Source organism: Leptonychotes weddellii, chromosome 13, assembly GCF_054177405.1.
Source record: "Leptonychotes weddellii isolate Sample4059 chromosome 13, ASM5417740v2, whole genome shotgun sequence".
NCBI lineage: Eukaryota > Metazoa > Chordata > Mammalia > Carnivora > Phocidae > Leptonychotes > Leptonychotes weddellii.
Window position 1 is genome coordinate 43,476,893 of NC_138381.1, and position 22,266 is coordinate 43,499,158.

Genomic DNA, 22,266 nt, shown 5'->3' on the forward strand with positions numbered 1-22,266 from the left:
CTCAGTTTGTTTCCTGCAATTAAGAATTCCTCATATCAGTGAGATCATATGATACATGTCTTTCTCTGTTTGACTTATTTCACTCAACATAATACCCTCCAGTTCCATCCACGTCGTTGCAAATGGCAAGATCTCATTCCTTTTGATGGCTGCATAATATTCCATTGTATATATATACCACATCTTCTTTATCCAGTCACCTGTCGATGGACATCTTGGCTCTTTCCACAGTTTGGCTATTGTGGACATTGCTGCTATAAACATCGGGGTGCACGTACCCCTTCGGATCCCTACTTTTGTATCTTTGGGGTAAATACCCAGTAGTGCAATTCCTGCTACCTTCTTTCCACTCAGAGCTCATCCTCTGTCTCTCTTGGTCTGCTATCTCAACCAGAAATTTTGCTTCTATGAACAGATACTAATATGTTTACTTCTCCTCGCTTAAACTAAAAACTCATTTTATTAACAGCTCTCTGGAGAAATGGTTCCTTAAGCCAAAGAAGGGAGTCTAATTGCTGGGTGGTAGGGTAGCTCTATTTTTAATTTTTTGAGGAACCTCCATACTGTTCTCCAGAGTGGCTGCACCACCTTGCATTCCCACCAACAGTGTAAGAGGGTTCCCCTTTCTTCGCATCCTTGCCAACATCTGTTTCCTGTGTTGTTAATTTTAGCCATTCTGACAGGTGTGAGGTGGTATCTCCACCATGGTTTTGATTTGTATTTCCCTGATGATGAGTGGTGTTGAGCATTTTCTTATGCACTACTAGGATTTACCCAAAGGATACAAAAATACAGATTCAGAGGGACACATGCATCCCGATGTTGATAGCAGCATTATCAACAATAGCCAGACTGTGGAGAGAGCTCAAATGTCCATCGGCTGATGAATGGATAAAGAAGATGTGGGGTGTGTGTGTGTGTGTGTGTGTGTGTGTAATGGAATATTACTCAGCCATCAAAAAAATGAAGTCTTGCCATATGCAACAACATGGATGGAGCTAGAGTGTATTTTGCTAAGTGAAATAAGTCAGAGAAAGACAAATACCATCTTGATCTCACTCATATCTGGAATTCAAGAAAGAAAACTGATGAACATATGGGAAGGGGAAAAAGAGAAAAAGGAGAGAGGGAAACAAGCCATAAGATGCTCTTTTTTAAAAGATTTTTTTTATTTATTTATTTGAGAGAGAGAGCACAAGTGGAGAGGAGGGGCAGAAGAAGAGGGAGAAGCAGGCTCCACGCTGATCAGGGAGCCTGATGCGGGACTCGATCACAGGACCCTAGGATCATGACCTGAGCTGAAGGCAGACACTTAACCAACTGAACCACCCCGGCACCCGAAGAGACTCTTAGCAGTAGAGAACAAACAGGGTTGATGGAGGGAGGTGGGGTGGGGGATGGACTAGCTGGGTGATGGGTATTAAGGAGGGCACTTGTTATGATGAGCACTGGGTGTTGTATGTAATGATGAATCACTGAATTCTACTCCAGAAACCAATATTGCACTATATGTTAACTACCTAAAATTTAAATTAAAAAGTCAATTAAAAATTTAAAAAATAAAGGAGAAAGTCTAAATGATGGTAAGACAGCTTGTTGATTTTGAAAGCATCTTTAAGATTGGTGGTAACAGAGAACAGAAAGATGTTTGGGAATAGTACAGGTCTTAGTTCCCCTAAAAATTTCACTGGGAGGATTTCCACCTCCTTCAGGTGCCACCTGAACATGGAGTCTGGGTTCCAGGATGACCCTGGTGGTGAATGACCTCTGACCAGTCCTACCCTGGCCGATGGGGCCCGGCCTCTGGTTCACCTGGAACTCCTAGGAGAGCTGATGGAATGCAAGGAGAGGCCCTGGGGCTCTCTTGGGAACTGCTCCCAACCTCGAGTTCATGACCATGTTCTAACTTCCAACAAATAGCATTTAAAGAATGAATACATTATCTCTAGGCTACCCACCACACAGCAAAGCTTTGATTTGCTAACATTCACCTTCTTTCCTAGATTAATGTTGTCTTCACATGATATTTACATTTTTTGCTTTCTTCATCTCTCTGATGCACATTTACCACCTCATCCCCCCACACCCACCTCCCCTCTGGTAACCATCAGTTTGTTCTCTATAGTTAAGAGTCTGTTTCTTGCTTTATCTCTTTTTGCCCCCTTTGTTTTGTTTCTTAAATTGCACATATGAGTGAAATCATATTGTACTTGTCTTTCTGTGACTGCCTTATTTCGCTTAACGTTATACTCTCTAGATCCATCCATGTTGTTGCAAATGGCAAGATTTCATTTTTTATGGCTGAATAATATTCCTGTGTGTGTGTGTGTGTGTGTGTGTGTGTAGATAGATAGACGAACAGACAGATAGATATCTTCTTTATCCGTTCATCTGTTGATGGATACTTGGGCTGCTTGCATATCTTGGCTATTGTAAATAATGCTGCAATAAACTTGGAGGTGCATGTATCCCTTCAAATTAGTGTTTTCGTATTCTTAGGGCAAATGCACTATAGTGCAATTACTGGATCATAGGGTCTTTCTAATTTCTTGAGGAACCTCCATACTGTCTTCTACAGTGGCTGCACCAATTTGCATTCCCACCAACTGTGCACGAGGGTTCCTTTTTCTCCACATCCTCACCAGTATTTGTTGTTTCTTGTGGTTTTGATTTTAGCCATTCTGACAGGAGTGAGGTGATATCTCATTGTGGTTTTCATTTGCATTTCCCTGAGGATGAATGATGTTGAGCATCTTTTCATGTGTCTGTTGGCCATCTGGATGTCTTTGGAAAAATATCTGCTCATGTCTTCTGCCTATTTTCAAATTGGATTATTTGGTTTTTTGGTGTTGAGTTGTATAACTTCTTTATATATTTGGATACTAACTCTTTATCAGATTTGTCATTTGCAAATATCTTCCCCAATTCAGTAGGCTTTTAGTTTTGTTGGTTGTTTCCTTTGCTGTGCAGAAACTTTTTATTTTGATGTAGTCCCACTACTTTATTTTTGTTTTTGTTTCCCTTGCCTCGGGAGACATATGTAGAAAGATGTTATGGCTGATGTCACAGAAATTACTGTCTGTGCTCTCTTCTAGAACTTTTATGGTTTGAAGTCTCAATTTAGGTTCTTAATCCATTTTGAGTTTATTTCTGTGTATGATGTAAGAAGGTGGTCCAGTTTCATTCTTTTGCTTGTAGCTGTCTGGTTTTACCAACATCATTCATTGAAGAGACTGCCTTTTCCCATTGCATATTCTTGATTCCTTTGTCAAAGATTAATTGACCATAACACCATGGGTTTATTTCTGGACTCTCTATTCTGTTCCATTGACCTATGTGTCTATTTTTGTGCCAGTACCATTACTGTTTTGATTCCTACAACTTTGTAATATAACTTAAAATCTGGAATTGTGATACCTCCAGCTTTGTTTTTCTTTTTTAAGATTTCTTGGGCTATTCTGGGTCTTTTGAGATTCCATACAAATTTTAGGATTATTTGTTCTAGTTCTATGAAAAATGCTCTTGATGTTTTGTTAGGGATTACATTCAATCTGTAAGTTGTTTTGGGCAGTATGGGCATTTTAACAATATTTTTTCTTCCAATTCATGAGCATGGAATGTCTTTCTATTTGTTTGTGTCCTCTTCAATATCTTTCATCAGTGCTTTATAGTTTTCAGAATACAGGTCTTTCACCTCCTTGGTTAAGTTTATTCCTAGGTATTTTATTATTTTTGGTGCAATTGTAAATGGGACTGTTTTCTTAATTTCTCCTTCTGCTACTTCATTATTAGTGTATAGAAATGCAAGGGAGTTCTGTACATTGATTTTGTATCCTGCAAATTTACTGAATTCATTTATCAGTTCTAGTAGTTTTTCACTGGAGTCTTTAGGGTTTTCTATGCATAGTAGTATGTCATCTGCAAATAGTGAAAGTTTTATTGCTTCCTTACCAATTTGATGCCTTTTATTTCCTTTTCTTGTCTGATTGCTGTGGCTAAGATTTCTAGTACTATGTTGAATAAAAGTTATGAGAGTGGACATCCTTGTGTTGTTCCTGATCTTAGGGGAAAAGCTTGTCAGTTTTCCCCATTGAGTATGATGTGCACTGTGGGTTTTTCATATATGGCCTTGATTATGTTGAATATGTTCCCCCTGTTCTACTTTGCAGAAGGTTTTTATCATGAATGGATGTTGTACTCATCAAATGTTTTTTCTGCATCTATTAAAATGATCATATGGTTTTTATTCTTTCTCTTATTGATATGACATGTCACATTGATTGATTTGCAAATATTGAACCACCCTTGCATCTAGGAATAAAGCCCACTTGATTGTAGTGAACGATTGTTTTACTGTATTATTGAGTTCTGTTTGCTAATATTTTGTTGAAGATTTTTGCGTCTATGTTCATCAGACATTTTGGCCTGTAGTTCTCTTTTTCTATAGTGTCTTTATCTGGTTTTGGTACCAGGGTAATGCTGGCCTCACAGAATGAATTTGAAAGTTTTCCTTCCTCTTATATTTTTTTGGAATAATTTGAGAATAGGTATTAATGCGTCTTGAAATGTTTAGTAGAATTCACCTGTGAAGCCATCTGGTCTTGGATTTTTATTTGTTGGGAGTTTTTTGATTACCAATTTAATTTCATTCCTAGTAACTGGTCTGTTCAAATTTTCTATTTCTTCCTGATTCAGTTTTGGTAAGGTTATATATTTCTAGGAATTTAAAGACTTATTTGTATTTCAGTGGTGTTCATTGTTATTGCTCCTCTTTCATTTCTGATTTTGTTTACTTGAATCCTCTCTTTTCTTTTTGATGAGTCTGGCTGGAAGTTTATCGATTTTGTTGATCTTTTCAAAGAACCAGCTCATTGATCTGTTCTGTTGTTTTTTTAGTTTCTATATCATCTATTTCTGCTCTAATCTTTATTATTTTCTTCCTTCTACTGGTTTTGGGTTTTTGTTGTTGTTGTTTCCTAGCTCCTTTAAATGTTAGGTTAGGTTGTTTATTTGAGATTTTTCTTCTCAGGATAGGCCTATATTGCTGTGTACTCACTTCTTAGAACCACTTTTGCTGCATCCCAAAGATTTTGGACCTTTGTGTTTTCATTTTCATTTGTCTCCATGTATTTTTTTAATTTCTTCTTTGATTTCTTCATTGACCCATTCATTTGTAAGTAGCATGTTATTAACTTCCATGTATTTGTGCTCTTTCCAGATTTTTTTTCTTATGGTTGATTTCTGGTTTCATAGCATTTTGGTCAGAAAAGACGCATAATATGACTACAATCTTTTTCAATTTGTTGATACTTGTTTTGTGGTGTAATAAGTGATCTGTTCTGGAGAATGTTCCATGTGCGCTTGAAAAGAATGTGTATTCTGTTTTAGGATGGAATATTCAGACTATATCTGTTAAACCCAACTGGCCCAATGTTTCATTCAAAGCCATCATTTCTTTGTTGATTTTCTGTTTTTATAAATCTGTCCATGATGTAAGTGGGCTGTTAAAGTCCCCTACTCTTATTGTATTACTCTCAGTTAGTTCCTTTATGTTTGTTATTAACCATCTTATATATTTGGGTGCTCCCATGTTGGGTGCATAAATATTTACAATTATTATATCTTCTTGTTGGATTGTCTCTTTTTTATTATATGGTATCCTTCTTTGTTTCTTGTTATAGTCTTTTTTTCAAAGTCTACTTTGTCTGATATAAGAATTGCTCCCCAGGCTTTCTTTTGACATCCATTTGCATGATAAATGTTTCTCCATCCATCTCCATTTCAATCTGCAGTTGTCTTTTGGTCTGAAATGAGTCTTGTAGGCACTAGATAGATGGGTCTTGTTGTTTGGGTTTTTGTTTTCGTTTTTAAGATTTATTCATTCATTTGAGAGAGAGAAAGAGAGTGAGCACAAGTGGGAGGGGTAGAGGGAGAGAGAGAATTTTAAATAGGTTCCATGCCCAGTGCAGAGCCTGACACAGGGCCCGATCTCATGATCCTGAGATTCTCAAGTCCAGTGAGTATCTTTATGACCATTAGTTTAAATTCTCTATCAGGCATATGACTTATATCCATTTTGCTTAGATCTGTTGCTGTGGTTTTGTCCATTCTTCCATTTGGGACGTATTCCTCTGTCTCCTCATTTTGTCTAATTCTCTGTGTCTGTTTCTGTGTTAGGTAGGAAAGTCAGCTACGTCTCCCACTCTTGAAAGTAGTGGCCTTGTGAAGAAGAGGTCCTGTAGTGCCCTGTGTTGCAGTGTCCCCTGTTCCCCAGAACCTGGCGCTTTAGGGGGTCTCCCATGTGTGTTGTGTGCCCTGCTGTTGTGGCTGAGCCACTTTTCCCTTCAGTTCAGGCACCTGCAGTGGCTCTCCTTGCTGTTTTGGGCAGTGTTTGGTCCTGGTGGTGTTAGTGGGCCAGTCTGGGGCCACCCTGGGCTTGAGTTGAGTCAGACCAGGTGTTTGCCAGAGATGCAGGAGCACCAAACTGCAGGGTGCTTTCCCTGTGTTGCCCTTTGAGAAGCTTTCATTGGCAGGCGGGGCCTACAATCAGACCAGCTGTCTGCACCCAGCCACTGCTGGGGCCACAATATGATTGCTTGTGTGGTTATCTTCCCTTCTCCCCAAGGCAGGAGTCACTTTGGAGTGGTGCTGACCCTTGTTGGGGCTGCCTGCACACTACCAGGCTTATGACCCTGGTTTGAATGGGCTCCAGCCAAGAGCACATTGGAGGAGGCAGAGCCGCAACATGCCCAGGTGTTAGGTAAGCGGGGAGTGGTGTTAGCCAGTTAGGTAGGGAATATCCGTGCTGTGCTGGTTCCTGCAGGTGGTCGTGTGTTTCTGCTGGGGGGCAGGGGAAGGAAATGGTGCCTACCGGCTCCTTTGTTCCTAGAGAAGTCTTCCAATGATCGCTGCCCCTCCAGCACATCTCCGAGACTAGTAAACAAATGTCCCTCCCATACACGCCAGGCATTTTTTAAACTGCTGCTTCTGTGCTGTATCTCTGTGGGCTCTTTCTGGTGCTATCTCTTTAAGGATAAGGACTCAGTTTCCTCTTGTCCTCCATCCTCTCCCAGAGCTGAGCCACTGATTTTTTAAAATTCCAGGGGCACCTGTCTGGGTTAGTCAATAGAGCATGTTTAACTCTTGATCTCGGTGTTGTGAGTTCGAGCCCCATGCTGGGTGTAGAGATTACTTAAAATAAAAATCTTAGGGCCTCCTGGGTGGCTCAGTCGATTAACCATCAAACTCTTGATTTCAGCTCAGGTCATGATCTCAGGATCATAAGAGGCAGAAGCAGACTCCCTGCTGAGCAGGGAACCCAATGTTGGGCTCAGTCCCAGGACCCTGAGATCATGACCTGAGCTAAGGCAGAGGCTTTACTGACTGAGCCACCCAGGCGTCCCTCTCTCCCTATCCCTCTGCTCCTCCTCCCCTGTCCCCCCCCACACACACACACGCTCTCTCTCTCTCAAAATAATAATAATAATAAAATTTAAAAATAAAATAAAAATCTTAAAAAATAAATAAAAATAAAATTCCAGGCTTTAAGTCTTGCTGGTTGTAAGAACTCATGAAATTTGGCTCCTCTAATTTTCAGAACCAAATATTATGGGGATTCATCTGCCCCCATGCGGGCTCCCCGGTGTAATAATCTGTTTCCCTCCCTTCTCCACAGCTCCCTCCCCACCCAACCCCCCTCTCCCTGCATACAGCAGTGGTCCGTTCACCTCCCCACTGCATCTCTGCCCTTGCTACCCTCTTCAGTGTGACCTCTTCTCTACCTTTAGTTATGGACTTTGTTCTTCCAGTCTTCAGGTCGTTTCCTGGGTTACTTAACACTGATGAGAGTGTCATCTGTTGTAACTCCCATTGTGTATCTATTGATACTCCCATTGTATCTATCAGACAAGGTGAGCTTAGGGTCCTCCTACTTCGCTATCTTCCCAGCAATCTTCCAGATGGGTTTTTAAATCAAAGATTCTTCTATCTGCAATCTAAATAAAAATTGTTCACATTCAGGAGGAGGTTAGTAATACCAACTTCCACATGCCATTCTAATCCTGGAAAATACAGAGGAAGGTGTTCAACTCAATAATGGATGGTACAGCCTAATGAATGTCTAACATTCAAATACCAAATGCGGTCACATGGAAGTAGAGAAAATGTCATAGAACACTTCTATGAAGCCATTAGTTTTTTTGTTTTTTTTTTTACTCTACCTGTACTTTTCATACATAGCAAACAAGACTTTCCCAAAATTAGTATTGAGATTCAAAAAAATCAACAAAAGCCAGATGAAAACCTAACGTTTACTGAAGTATCATAATATTTCCATATCTAACACTTACTGAATTAATACCGAACGTTACTATGTTAAGCACGTTGCCTGCATTATCTCGTTTACCCATTTGATTTAATCCAGCAGATGCTTTTATTATTCCCTGTTTTGCGGATAAGGAGGGTGAGCCTTGGAAAGGTTCCATAACTAGCCCAAGATCATAGTGTCAGTGACCACTCAATTCTATTGCCTTCCTACAGAATGCCACAATGAAATTAAAATGAGGCTTGTAAGAGTCACTTATTACCCTGTACCTAGCAAGCCTTCCTCCTATGCAGAACCATCTCTCTCCCTCTGGTCCACCCTAGAAAGGCAAGCTGCTGCATATGCAGGGGTAGTGGTCAAGATCACAATTCCAAGCCCTCGAAAACAACTGTAAATTAAACTCTAAACCCCAGGAATTATAAGCAACCTGCCCCCAGGTGACACAGTTGATTGATGATAGAGGCCGACGTGAACCCCTGGGCTCCTGGCTGACTACTATGATTTCCCATTTCATTGAGGTACCTTGCATCTTTACCTGAATCAATTTTAAGATAAAGACTTCTAAACTCAGAAAACCAACAGCTACCACTTAACCCATTTTTTACATGAAAAACAGTGTTTGGGCTCAGGAGTCATTTAATATGAATCATAAAATGAGACCATTATATCCCTACTGCTTTAAAATGCAGTAATCATAGTTCACGTGGACTGCATTTCTGAAGGTAATGGAATTAAGTGAGTTTTTAAGTTGAAAACTCCACCCTCAGCAATCTGTTGCTTTGCTTTTTCCTTGTCTACTCTGCGTTATAAGGTTATTCATGAGACACTTATTACTGTGGGAAATTTTGCACTTAGACGTGTCTTGAGTGGACCTGAGATCCCTTCAGCCTCTTCTCCAGGACCCTCTCTGACATATGATGGCCTAACCGTTATCTGTCTGTCCTCCATCTAGCATGGCACCACGCTCCTCATGGTCGCCTCCTATGCCGGTCACATAGACTGTGTGAGGGAACTGGTTCTGCAAGGAGCAGACATCAATCTCCAGAGAGAGGTAGGTGAGGTTTACACTTGAATAAGAATGACCCAGGTGACAGAGAGTCGAAATTTTTACAGTAGTGAATTGGTAAGGAAGACAAGAGTAATCATTGCTTTTTTCCTACATGACATCGAAGCCCAGATTGCAGACTTCACTGTGCCTAAAATAAGGCCCAGGAATGGACCATTGGTTCTACTTCAATTGAATGAATGTTCTCAAGCATGTGTTGTAGTCTGAGGTAACCAAACCTCTAACCACATTCCCTAAGCTCTCCTACATTTCCTCCCAAGCTTAAATCAGGTCTTCCTTCTTCCCTTGGGATGAGGTGCTATAGAAGTTATAGGATTTTCACAGAGATCATTGTATTTTTAGAAGGATTGGGTCACCAACCTATTCTGAATGAGGCTCACTTGCTAGACTCTCTCAGCCTTCTTCATCAAACCATGATTTCAAAGGACTTCTCTGATTGGCCATATATTAAATAAGCTCTCCCCAAAAAGGCCATGTGGTGAACATTGAACTAAAATGTGAGCCTGTCCCCATGCTTCATTCAAAAGCCATCTTGGGAGTTCAGTCTGGCTAGAGGATCCATTCTTGGTCCAATGAAGAAGAGTGGTGGGAGGCTGGGCCTTTTAACATACTTTGGGAGTCTGATCTGAGGGGGGTCCATTTATTTCCAAGCTGATCTAGGGCCCCTAGGTCATCCCTAAAGTGAATTTGACCTCTCAGTCCACACTAACTCAGACCCAAGATGGCATCCTGGGGCAAGCTCCAAACCAAACTGGAGCTCTTGATTTTCCTTGATCCAGTCTTATTCGGGGGCCTGCCCTACAATTGTTTCAGAAAAGATGAGTCATCAACCAAACTTTCATCAATCAGTACACCCCATCTTCCAGGCTGGACTGCTCCCTCTGAGTGGAACAAATTAGGAAACCCCAGGTGTGAGGGCTGGATATTCCGTGGGGCATGTAAAGTCCCTCCCCTTTCCCCTCTGGGTGTCACCTTGGCTGTGGACCATGGAAGAGTGACACTTGATGGATAGAATCTGGAGTCTCGTTCTCCATAGCCCTGGACCAGCAAGTCTGATCTATCAAGAGGAGCCATACAGACTATAGCAAATCCAGTCTCACAGACAGATTCTTCTGAGCAATTTTCACAACACTGGAGCATTGTTTTAGGCCTTTTTTCACATAAGCAGCTAATTTCCTTCTGGGAGGAAAATGTTTGGGCCCATTTAGAATTATAGTTTGAAATTACCCTAATCTTTTTGTTTTTCCTTTATGCTTCACAGTCTTGGTTTATTATAACTTTAAAGAATAGACAGATTTTTCTCTAATAAAAACAATATGATTTAGATCTGCTTACTCAAAAAACTTTATCCTGAAGGGCAAGTTCAACACACACAAAAATATCTTCAGAACAACTGTGAAAAGCTGAGAGAAAAGGAACATTTGCTTTCCAGCCAATGTATGGTTTACATGGTTTTATATTTATCTGTTTGGTTCCAACTGCTCAACTAATATTCTTGGATATGAAAACTATTGTGCATTGAACAAAATGGCCCTCAAGGACTTACCAAAGTGCACCCAATTTAGAGGTAACCGTGTGGCTCAAATAATGATACTATGTGAGTTCCCAGTGGTCTCCTGAATTTCCCAAGGCCACGTCAGCCTCCAGTGATAGAGCTGCCAAAGAGAGGCCCCAGCCTCACCTCATCTGTTTTGCAATCAGAGAGTACCTAGCCGTGCTATGGAAGTTACTCATATAGCAGGCTTCTACCTGGGTTCATTCTTAATCCACTTTTCCAATTAACCCATATCAAAATACTTTGTTTCCTAAAAAAAAACAACAAACAAACAAACAAACAAAAAACTTTGTTTCCTGAAAAAGTACCTGTCATTATTTTCTTTGGGTGGCTATCTAGGTACACAGAGCTTGCAAGAACAGGAGGCTAATGATCCAGAGAGACCATTGCTCTAAAGAACCAGCAATATTGGCTAAAATTCTCAGGGATAGGAACTATGTGTGCAGTTGTCATGAAGCCCTGGGTTACAATAGTAAAGCACATGCTTTTAAGACTTTTATTCACATTCCAGACTGAAGTCTGGTTCTTTTGTCCACAGATTGCCCCATTCATGTGCACAATGATTAATGGTATGTGTATGTTCCAAAATTGACTGAAACTGCTATGGTATGATTTTTTAATTAATATATCACAAAATCTTAGTGAAAAATCCTTTTTCTTAGTGAAGAAACAATTTCTAGAAATTATCTCTGGTAGTGTCTAAAATTTAATGTCTATTAAGAAGATGAGAGTTTTCCTATGCTAGCCAAGTTTCTTCATCCAGACCTGTTTACATCTTCAGGTATCTGGGTCTCAACGTTCTCCACCGTAAGAAAGCAATAAGAGGATACTTCCCACTTGTTTCTGTGGGAACCAAGGAGAAAATCACTCCTGAAAGGCTCCGGGAATGGTCACATGCCCTGTGCCTCCCCTGGGCAGCGTCTGGTTGGGGGCATAACCTGAGATAGAAGGTCATGACTGGGAAGGTATCGGCTTGTGTTCTGCCACAGTGGTTGGGCTAATTGTTCCCTGTCTCATACACACGCACACATGCACACACATGTACACACACACTTAAGAACAAGCTTCAGAGTCATCAGTAATCCTTAGGGCCTGCTCCTCCTGGCTTCTCCCACCTAGGTGAGAACCTACCACTTTAAGACTTTTGGGTAAGTCATGGAAGGTGTTTCTCCTCACTGTGCCTGGCAAAGCGTAATGTTAGCTTCATCCTTGCTCAAAGCACTGGAGTGATGAGCATCTTTATATGAAAAATATATATTGCCCACAAGAGCAGTATGATGAATTTGCTCCTATCACACAACGATTTGGCTACCAATCTTTGAGTAGGCTTGTAAAAATGGCTGGGAAGAGAGGATGCTAAAACTTGTGTCTCCGAGTAACACTGATCCGGTTTAAAATTTGGAACCAGGCTGTTTCTTGTTCCTGTGTCCTCTTTTGAGAAATATTTTGAATCCATTTGAGTGAATTACTTCGATTCATTCTACTCTGGGGTGCTTAACTTTGTAACCAGAACTCTGCTGGAATTCTTTCCTCTATGAATGAATGCCCATGTTAGCAAGCATGGTGGTTAGTTCCCTGTGGCCACTGTAACAAATTACCATCAACTAGGTGGCTTTGAAGATCAGAAATTTATACTTTTAGGATTCTGGAGGCCAGAAGATTCAAGGTGTGTCCCTCTGGAGGCCCCAGGGGAGAACCCATTCTTTACCTCTTTCAACTTCTGGTAGCTGCAGGCATTCCTTGACTTATGGCCGCAACTCCCTAATGTCCACCTCTGTGGTCACATTGCTTCTTCCTCTCTTCTGTGTTAAATGGGTCTCTACCTCACTGTTATAAAGACAGTTGTCACTGATTTAGGGCTCACCAGGATAAGCCAGGATAAGTGCCTCTTCTCAAAATCCTTAATCACGTCACATGCCACAGAAGGTAATATTCACAGGTTCCAAAAATTAGGATAAGGACATACCTTTTGGGTCCACCATTCATCCCATTATACCAACAATAAAGTTCTCCTTTCATATTCTCACTTCTCTGAACAAGGAATATAATCAGTTCAAATGTAGCCCCCTCCTATGTTAGAAGGCTTATATACAAGGATATTTTGTTTAGTTTGCAAATGTATAAATCAAATGTAATGTAACTAAATGTCTTAAAACCAGCTGCTTATTCTCTCCTAGTCAGGTACAACTGCCCTGTTCTTTGCTGCCCAGCAAGGACATAATGACGTCGTGAGATTTCTCTTTGAATTTGGAGCATCCAGTGAATTTAGGACCAAAGTAAGAGAACTTTCTTGATTTCATACCCTGTTGAAGAATGTTAGCAATCATGAGTATTCATGTCTCTCCATCCACAGTGTGAATTTGTGCTTCTCTTTTTTTTTTCTAAAGATTTTATTTATTTATTAGAGAGAGAGAAAGAGAGAGAGAGCACAAGCAGGGGGAGGGGCAGAGGGAGAGGGAGAAGCAGGTTCCCCGCTGAGCAGGGAACCTGACACGGGGCTCAATCCCAGGACCCTGGGATCATGATCTGAGCCAAAGGCAGATGCTTAACTGACTGAGCCACCCAGGTGCCCCACTCTTTTTATAAGATTTTCAAGCCTAAGAAGGTGGGTTTCACAAAGTTACTTGTAATGGCTCAGAGGTAGTCCTAGGGAATCAATTCAAAACATGACATTTTTTGATGAATCACAGACCTGTACCCATGAAACAAATAATACATCATATGTTAATTTAAAAAAGTAAAAAAAAAAAAATGATATTTTTACTCTGGGTTTGTAATTTTATGGGGAATTATTTAGATTCTGTCTTGCACTGGTAGCTTTCTACTTTGGGACACTAATTTTTGTTATCAGGATGGATACAGTAGCAGGTGTTTTGTAACCCCCTGTTTTCATGGGCTTTTTTTTACTTCAAGGCTAATCCCAGTGCTCTGATAGAAACTGTCAAAGTATTTAAGCCACTCTTAGTGAATCTGAGAGATTTCTAAGGAGGGCGATTTGACAGGCAGTTTACTTTCTGAGATGTCCTCACTGAACTATGTAATACATGATTACACTTTATATAGTTGGGCAAGGAAATATGATTCTTCCTTTAAAGAAGTCATTGATTCTTCATGTTCAACACACAGATAGGAAAACTTAGGTTGCAGAAAGATCAATTTTGTGTTCATGATATCATTTTACATGATAATGGTTTATAGTAGGAGAATTTGAACTGCTTTAACATTTTTGGAATTATCAACTTATTTAGAGCCTAATCATAACCAAAAAAATTCCTGGAAATTTGCATTACTTGGAATCTTTTAGGCTTTCTTAATCCTTTGTATGTGATATTTGCATATCAGGGGAGTTTCCAGTGTTTTTTTTTCTTTTCCTGTTAAGATGCTGTTAAGTAGATTTGAATTTCAGATAGGATCAGTCTGTTCTGAATGTGCCATTGGATGGTACACATGCCTCCATACATGCTGAATATAATATACAATAATCCAAAATATATGTGTGTGTATATTTTTATATTATCATTTTATTTGTCATTATAAAAGTAATACAACTAAAAATAGAAAGTTCGACAAATGTAAATCTCAACTCTTTTAAGTCAGAATGATCATGCAGCACCATATGGCTGCTTCAGTCTTCTTGGTTAACAAGTTAATGCTGGCTTAAAGCCTTTGTCCCTGCACCACGGGGCCCAGAGTGCAATTCCAAATGTTTCCATTAGGTCAACTGCAGGTGTCCGAGAACTTTCCATGGGAAGAAGAGAATGTCGAGAGGCGTTGAGTTTTTATATGATCCTGTCATCAAAACTGCCTTTCTTTCAACAATTGTTCTCAACGTTATTAAAGCTATATCCCACAAAATGTGTTTTTAAAAATAAAAAGGTACAAAGATACCTGGGTGGCTCAGTTGTAAAGCATCTGCCTTCGGCTCAGATCATGATCTCAGGGTCCTGAGATCGAGCCCCACATCGGGCTCTCTGCTCAGCGGGGAGTCTGCCGCTTCTCCCTCTGCCTGCCACTCCCCCTGCTTGTACACATACACACACGCATGCAGGCGTGCGCACTCTCTCTCAAATAAATAAAATCTTTAAAAATAAGTAAATAAGTAAAAGGTACAGGGGCACCTGAGTGGCTCGGTTGGTTAAGTGTCTGACTCTGGACCTCTGCTCAGGTCATGATCTCAGTGTCATGAGTTCAAGCCCCACATTGGGCTCCATGCTGGGTATGGAGCCTACTTAAAAAATAAATAAATAAAACAATAAAAATAAAAGGTACCAGCTCTTCTATGACAATCACCATATTTTATCTACTCTCTTACCTCATTAGGCAAAGAGAAAAATCGACAGAACGCAAGTTGGAAATGTTGGTGCTCATTGCTACTATTGCAATTTTTGTTGCCCCACACCCCACCCACACTGGCCCCCACCACCAGCCTCAGCCCTCACAGCTCAAGTGCCCCCCTGCCACAGCCTGTGAACAAGGGAGCTCTTACGACAGTGTTTCTCCAAGTGAGGCCCACCTGCCACCTTCACACCACAGTCCCCTCACGTGACTGGTCAGAAAGCCTGTTTCTGGGCCTCATCAGAATCAGACCCTGTGAGGGTGGGAGACGGAGGGCAGGCATTTTGGATAAACACTCTATGCCCCAAATTTAGACACCACACTATCTTAGAGTTATGATTTGTATTTCAGAACCAGATGACATGTTCCTGCATTATTTACAATTAGGACAGATGTCCACAGACCAATTCACAGAGCCAAACAAACAGCTCCCTAGCTGTAGATGGGAAAAGATAATGCCTTGGCTACAGCACCTGAGAAAAACCGTCAAGGGTTTCAGTTGACCACAGACTCAGTGAGTCAGTAGTGTGATGTGGTTGACATAAAAGCTAATTCTCATTTAGGCTGTCGAAATAAAAGTAGAGTAGTAGACGGAACAAAGGAATGTCCCATTCCCCGTCAGACCACATCTACTGTTCTGGGCTCCGATCCGTTCTAGGGCCCACATTTTAAAAGAGATCTGGACAAACTGGCACATGTTCAAAGGAAAACGCTAAGCAGGATGGTGAGAGGCTCACAGTGCAGCAGTTATCCACTCTTAATGGACGCACACCTTGTTCCTTGAAGACTATGGCCCCAGACGGTTAATCCATAAATCACCTTAATCTCAGAGGCCCGCAGCTGGAGGGGAAACCACAGGGAGAAGCCAGCCTTTGTCAAGCGGGTCTCTAGCCAGAAGACACAGGAGACTATTCGGGTAATTCCAAGACAAAACTGACTGGCACAGACTTTCTATGCTTCATTTCCTTTATTGAGAGGCAAATAGATGATTCTGCATTTGACCTGGGGAATTACTCACAATAACATTGTCCAGTAACTGTAATGTATCCCAAGCGAGTCATCCACATGTACAACGTGATGCCTTTAGGAGGAACCTTGTCATGAATATAAAGAGAACAAGATGAAAAAGGAAAAGTGAGTTTGTTGTTATCTATGGGGTAAGTCTTTTCCAAAGCTCTCCCTCTGTAAGGAGCATCTGCTTGGTAAACATGTGCCTGCACCCTTTCTAACGTGTTGCCACTTTGCAGGATGGGGGCACGGCCCTGTTGGCTGCCAGTCAGTACGGGCACATGCAGGTGGTGGAGACGTTGCTGAAGCATGGAGCCAACATCCACGACCAACTCTACGTGAGTGCATTTTCAAGGGCACGTTAGGTGGACCCTTGCCTATCCCCTCCTCACACACAGCACTGCAGTCTAAATTCAGAGGTTGGAAATGCCACCTTCAAAAATGTTTTTTTTTTTTTTTTAAGATTTTATTTATTTATTTGACAGAGAGAGACATAGTGAGAGAGAGAGCACAAGCAGGGGGAGTGGGAGGGGGAGAAGCAGGCTTCCCGCTGAGCAGGGAGCCTGATGCAGGGCTCGATCCCAGGACTCTGGGATCACGACCTGAGCCAAAGGCAGACGCTTAACGACTGAGCCACCCAGGCGCCACTCAAAGATGTTTTTAATGAACAGTAGGACTTTAATCTGAGACATCAAAGAAAAAGATTTAACCAGATGAGCTTTTTCTGTGGAGAAACACATAATCTTGTTTACCCATCTTTGTTCTACCCTCTTAAATCTCTTGTACATATGAAATATTCATATAATGTATGTACTTAGGATCTTCAAAAATCGTGTGACACGTACTTACCCATAAGATAACCAGCCCAGCATATGGATTTGCTGAAAAGCAAAATAATGCTCCTGTTGTAGAGTTACCCAGGAGGAAGAGCACACATGAAGGAGAAATCAAGTTATTTGGAAGAGAAGTGAGGTTGGGGTGGTGAAGAACTGTAAAGTACATGCACACCATCGGCCTTCAAGAGGCATCTACCATGAATGTGGGTCTGTTGCAGCTAATTAACAATTAGCTCATTGCCTAAAGGCTCTTTTAATTGTCACTGTCATTCCAAAGGATTTATGGCAAATGTTATCCTGGTTTTGGACAACAACAACAACAAAAATAAAACATGAGGAGATGAAGTGACTTGATAGAGTATCTTCATGAGGAGTGAAAGAACCTACTGCCAGTTACGTAGGAATCGTATTTTAGGCTATCCCACCACCAGATATTTAGCACTGGCACCATACTTTCACAGACAAGTAGTGAGATGTGTCCATGTGAACTTTTCCATTTGCACACCTTTCCTGAGTTTACACAATTGACTGCCACATCAGAGACCTCTTTGAAGTACATAGCAACGAGCATTACCCTTTGGCACTTCAAAATCTGTAACACCATTTGAACGTGTGGCTTTCCCGTTTGAATGACTGAATTACTTGATTCAGGTCTGAAAGAGTGAGTCTCAGCTCTGGCTGCCATTAGAATCACGTAGGGAACTGGAAAAAAAAGGGGGGGTCTTCCAGGCCCATTCCAGACTAATCCGGAATCTCTGAGGGCACAGCTGGGCAGCAGATGGTTCTGATGGGTGGCCAAGTCTAAGGAACCTGGGTCTACAGCTTTGCTATTTCTTTGGCTGCATATAATGAAGTATATCTGAGAGCATGAATGAGTCTGTGTGTGTGTGTGTGTGTGTGTATGTGTGTGTGGTTGAACAGGAAGAGCCCAAGTCTTTGGAAAAGGAAAATGAGTTGTGATTTTCATCCCATTACCACTGATAGTCAGCAATCCAGATTGACTGGCATAGTTGTACTGTTAGATAACATTCCATCCAAAAGGCTCACCCAGGGTGGCACATCATCCTAGAAATGCAGAGTTTGGGGAGAGCCCATTCCTGTACTAAATTCCTCTCTGTTATGAAGTGACTCAAGAAATTTCATGCACTGAAACTTCCATTTTATGTAAGATGTTTACTCTTACCCAAACCATCCAAATATAATTGTTTCCACTAAAAACAATTGAAACATGGAGGATCCCCGGTCAATGACTCCTGAAAGCTTCTAGGAACAGAAGAAATGTGTCGGGTGCTGTAAAAACTGCAATGCTTGGATATCCATTTTAGAAAATTTCCAAGAGTTACCAGCTGCTAAGAGCACCATGGATTTTCTGTGACAACACAGTAAGGAGCAGCTGAACATTTCATCCCCATATCAAACATCTGCTTAAAGATCTATACAGGCTGAGTAATTTTTTAATGATTGCCTTAAGAGGAGTCTGGCAGCTCAGCTGACACCCACCAGAAATCCAGCACCCTCCACCTGGTTGGACTTGCAGGGAAAAGCGCTTTGTATTTTAACTTGTGGTTAATGTTCCTGATGGGAGGGGTGGTAATTAACTGGGTTAGTGAGGTGTTTTCCACTAGGATGTGCTCGGGTTTTCCACTGTGGTCTAAAAATAATGAAGCTCAGCACGCTCTGTGGATGCTGTCTATGTGAAGTGAGCATCTGGGGAGGATGCATGCTCTGAGCTGATTGCTGCCTTTGCTGCCATTACCAATGACATGTCTTTAAGAAAAAAATGCCCAGAAGACATAGACACTCATTTAAAAAGAAAAAAAAAAACACTAAAGAAAAATGGAAGCAAGCGCTTGCTTTGAGCTTTTCTGCAGGACTGCTTCGTTGTTTGTAGGTGTAGTTGCTGTGTCCTGGCTGTCAGGGAGCAAGCTCATGGATAGTCTCACCAGGGCAGTTTTTCTAGAAGCATCTTTTGTTTCAAAGCTTGGAAAAACGGCGTGTTGGGGGAACGTGGATAAAGGGGCAGTAAAGAGAAAGGGGTAGGAAAGATCTAATTAAAAGGACACCTTTATTTCTGATTCATAAAACATACCAAACAGGTTTGGGGGACTTGTTTGTTGTTCTTATTAATAGATTTTATTCTGTGTTTGTTTTTAAACTAACACTGAGCCCTTACTTGACAAAAGAATTGAAGTGGAAAACAATATTAAATGTACGTATTTGTTAAACTAATCAAAAGGGGGTTAACCCCGAGATCCCACAACTAAAGCAGGTGGCCGCTAACGAGAAGTCTGTGCAGACAAGAGAAAAATGATGACTGGCTATTTGGACAAGCCTGGAGGCTGCTGCCAAGGGGGTGGATCATAAGCTCCATGATCAAGATTGTGTAGAGTGAACAGTCATTACATTTATTATAACTTATCTTTATAAGACTCTTTGAAATGTTACCTTTCCACCTGACTTACTATGATATTTTAGACTATTCTTCAAAGAATAAAACACTAACCATGAATATGAAAACAAAGTGGGGGACAGAAATGGAAAGTTGTATTAAATGGATGCATTTTTAATTGGATTTCTTTTAAAATAAACGTGAAAAATGATTCAAACCCTTTCATTTTGACCTCTCTCAGGATGGAGCCACTTCTCTCTTCCTCGCTGCCCAAGGTGGCTACTTGGATGTGATTCGATTATTGTTGTCTTCAGGAGCAAAAGTCAACCAACCAAGGCAGGTAATGTCCGTGTGCACAGAGCGGTGGGGCAGGGAGGGCCTGCCATCCTGCAGCAGCTCCTGAGATAACTGGTCAACTCTGGGCGTCATTCAACTCTTTCACCTCGGTGATGAAGCTAATCTTGGATTAGGGCTTCTCTTGTCCTTAGCTTTGGGCTCACCTGCAAGCCTGTGATACCAGGCTGACTTCACCATTTACTGTTTTGGAAACTTGGGTGTTTGGTGTATGAGGTCAAGTACATACTCAGCCACCTCCTGTTCAAATAAATTATGGCTGCACTGAGGTTAGGAGAGTGGGCTGGCCTGGAACATAGGTAAATAGAGGTGAGTCAGGTAGCCTTGCCCCTGCCCCGTCTCTCCACTGATATGCTGCCTCATCTCTTATCCCCTTTTCTTCTTCGACCACACCAAAGAGGAGCCCATTACCCACTGGGAATCATTAGTAGGTTCCACACCTTCATCTCTCATAGTTATAACACCACTGAGAATTAATTTACCAACAGCAAGCTAACACCTAGCAAATCAGTTGATACTTAAAGGAACAGAACTACCAGGTAATATAGGTCACACTTTATGAATAGTAAAGACCCATCCAAATCTAAGGCATTATAATTAGCTTCTCTTATATTGGAATGATTTCTGCACTAATTAATTTGTTTTTAACAAAACATTTTAGATTAAAGTAACATTACTTTAAAGGTAGTTTTCTCGGGAAAAGTCAAGCTGATTTCTTCCCAGTAAATGAAACCCAGGCAGATCCCCACTGTAATGTAACCTAATACATAATGTAACATATGCCTATATGTTCACATAGGGAAGGTTGGTCTGAGCTCTTGGCCCCAGGCTGCTTCAGTCTTTAGAAATCCAAGCACATAGGAAGCTGAGAAAGGGCCTTTGGGCAAAGTGGGTTTGAGGTCAGGAATCCTGAGTTCTAGATCCAGCTCTGCCAATAACTAGCTGTGTGGCTTGGAACTAGTGAATCAACCTCTCTGGACTTCTCTTCCTTCATCTGAAAATTAGGAGGTTGGACAGGATGATCCTGACAATCTCTTCAAGATCCCCCTTTTTAATAACTTTTATTCAGTATTCAGATTTCTTAAGCACTTAGCATATGCCAGATACTGCTATGAACGTGAGATTAAATTTTTAGAATTTTAAAGATATTCTTAGATTTAGATGGCCCCAGGAATACTCTTGGGAAAGGAAAGCTTTTAGAAAAAGTTGCACTTCTATACCTGCCAGAGTTGACATTTGGGGATTGGAGCTTATTAATATTTTCTTGTTGGTCCTTCTTATTTTGAAAGTATTGATTGGTTCTGAATCAGACGCTTCATTTTGCCAAAGTTAATAAACAGAGCTGGTCATTTTTAGATTGCAGAACTTTGACTTGGAGGCCATTATTGAGGGTACCACCGTAAATTTAGAAATGAAAGATTGTCAAGATTATTAGGCCTCTCCGTCTGTACATCTTTCTGAAATAAACTCTGGCACTTTGACAAATCTATTCGTAAAATAAATTGTATTAACCATATGCCTAAGGTACTATTCATAAAAAAGACAAGTTGATAGAAGAGATTATATTTCAGGAGGGGGGGAAAGATGGCGGAGGAGTAGGGGACCCTATTTCAACTGGTCCCCAGAATTGAGCTGGATATCTACCAGACCACTCTGAGCACCCACGAAACCAGCCTGAGATGTAAGATCTGGATCTCTACAAACAGAATATCTCAGGCGGTTGGTTTTGAGGTATGAAGCGGGGAGCCCTGATTCTGCGGGCAGATATCGGAGGATAAACGGCAGCGGGAGGGTGCCCGGCTGTGGGGATCCTACATCGCTGGTGAGTGACAGCTTCGTGCGCGGGGGACGGGGTAGACTCACAGACCGGTAGCGGCGGGGAAAGGACTTTAGGGCAGCCCCCGGGGCGGGAACCCGCAGCGGCAGGGTCACGCGGGCAAACTGCAGCCCCCGGGGTGGAAACCCGGAGTGGCGGGGTCTCGCGCTCGCGAACTGGGAGCGGCTGGCGGTTTTAGAAGCACAAAGGGCAGAGACTTGCTCCGACCTGGAGGCATGACTGGGAGCACTGCGGAGGGGCGCACAACCCAGGACGCTGCAGTTTATAGCAGCACGGACAGAAACGGAGACAGTGTGGCCTGGAGAGCTCACTGAAGAACAGACTGCAATCTCTCTGCTCTGAGGCAGAGGGTTGGAAACAGTCTCTTCTGCTCTGACTCGCGGAAGAGACGTGGAAAGCCGCCAGGGAAAGCCGCCAAAGAATAAAAGCCCCAAAAACTGATTCCCGCTGAGCCCATCCCCCACCACAGGGGGGCAGGGCAACTCCACCCACACAGGGTTGCCTGAGTAACAGCGCGGCAGGCCCCTCCCGCAGAAGACAGGCTGGGAACACAAGAGGCCAGC

The 22,266-nt window shown here is 41.8% G+C and overlaps 1 protein-coding gene across 9 annotated transcripts in view; it reads left to right on the plus strand.

Moving 5' to 3' along the window:
• Positions 1–22,266, plus strand: part of ANKRD29 (ankyrin repeat domain 29) — a 55,075-nt gene that overhangs the window by 13,487 nt on the left and 19,322 nt on the right. For 6 of the 9 annotated variants that reach the window (XR_014139654.1, XM_081801486.1, XM_081801488.1 and 3 more), the window contains 4 exons: positions 9,276–9,374; positions 13,122–13,220; positions 16,527–16,625; positions 19,754–19,852. Coding sequence is in view for 8 of the 9 variants with exons in the window: in XM_081801486.1 (XP_081657612.1) it covers positions 9,276–9,374; positions 13,122–13,220; positions 16,527–16,625; positions 19,754–19,852 (396 nt within the window). In the remaining variant the exon portion in view is untranslated. The remainder of the gene's footprint in view (positions 1–9,275; positions 9,375–13,121; positions 13,221–16,526; positions 16,626–19,753; positions 19,853–22,266) is intronic. The other 3 variants (XM_081801485.1, XM_081801484.1, XM_081801483.1) reach the window with 3 other exon arrangements.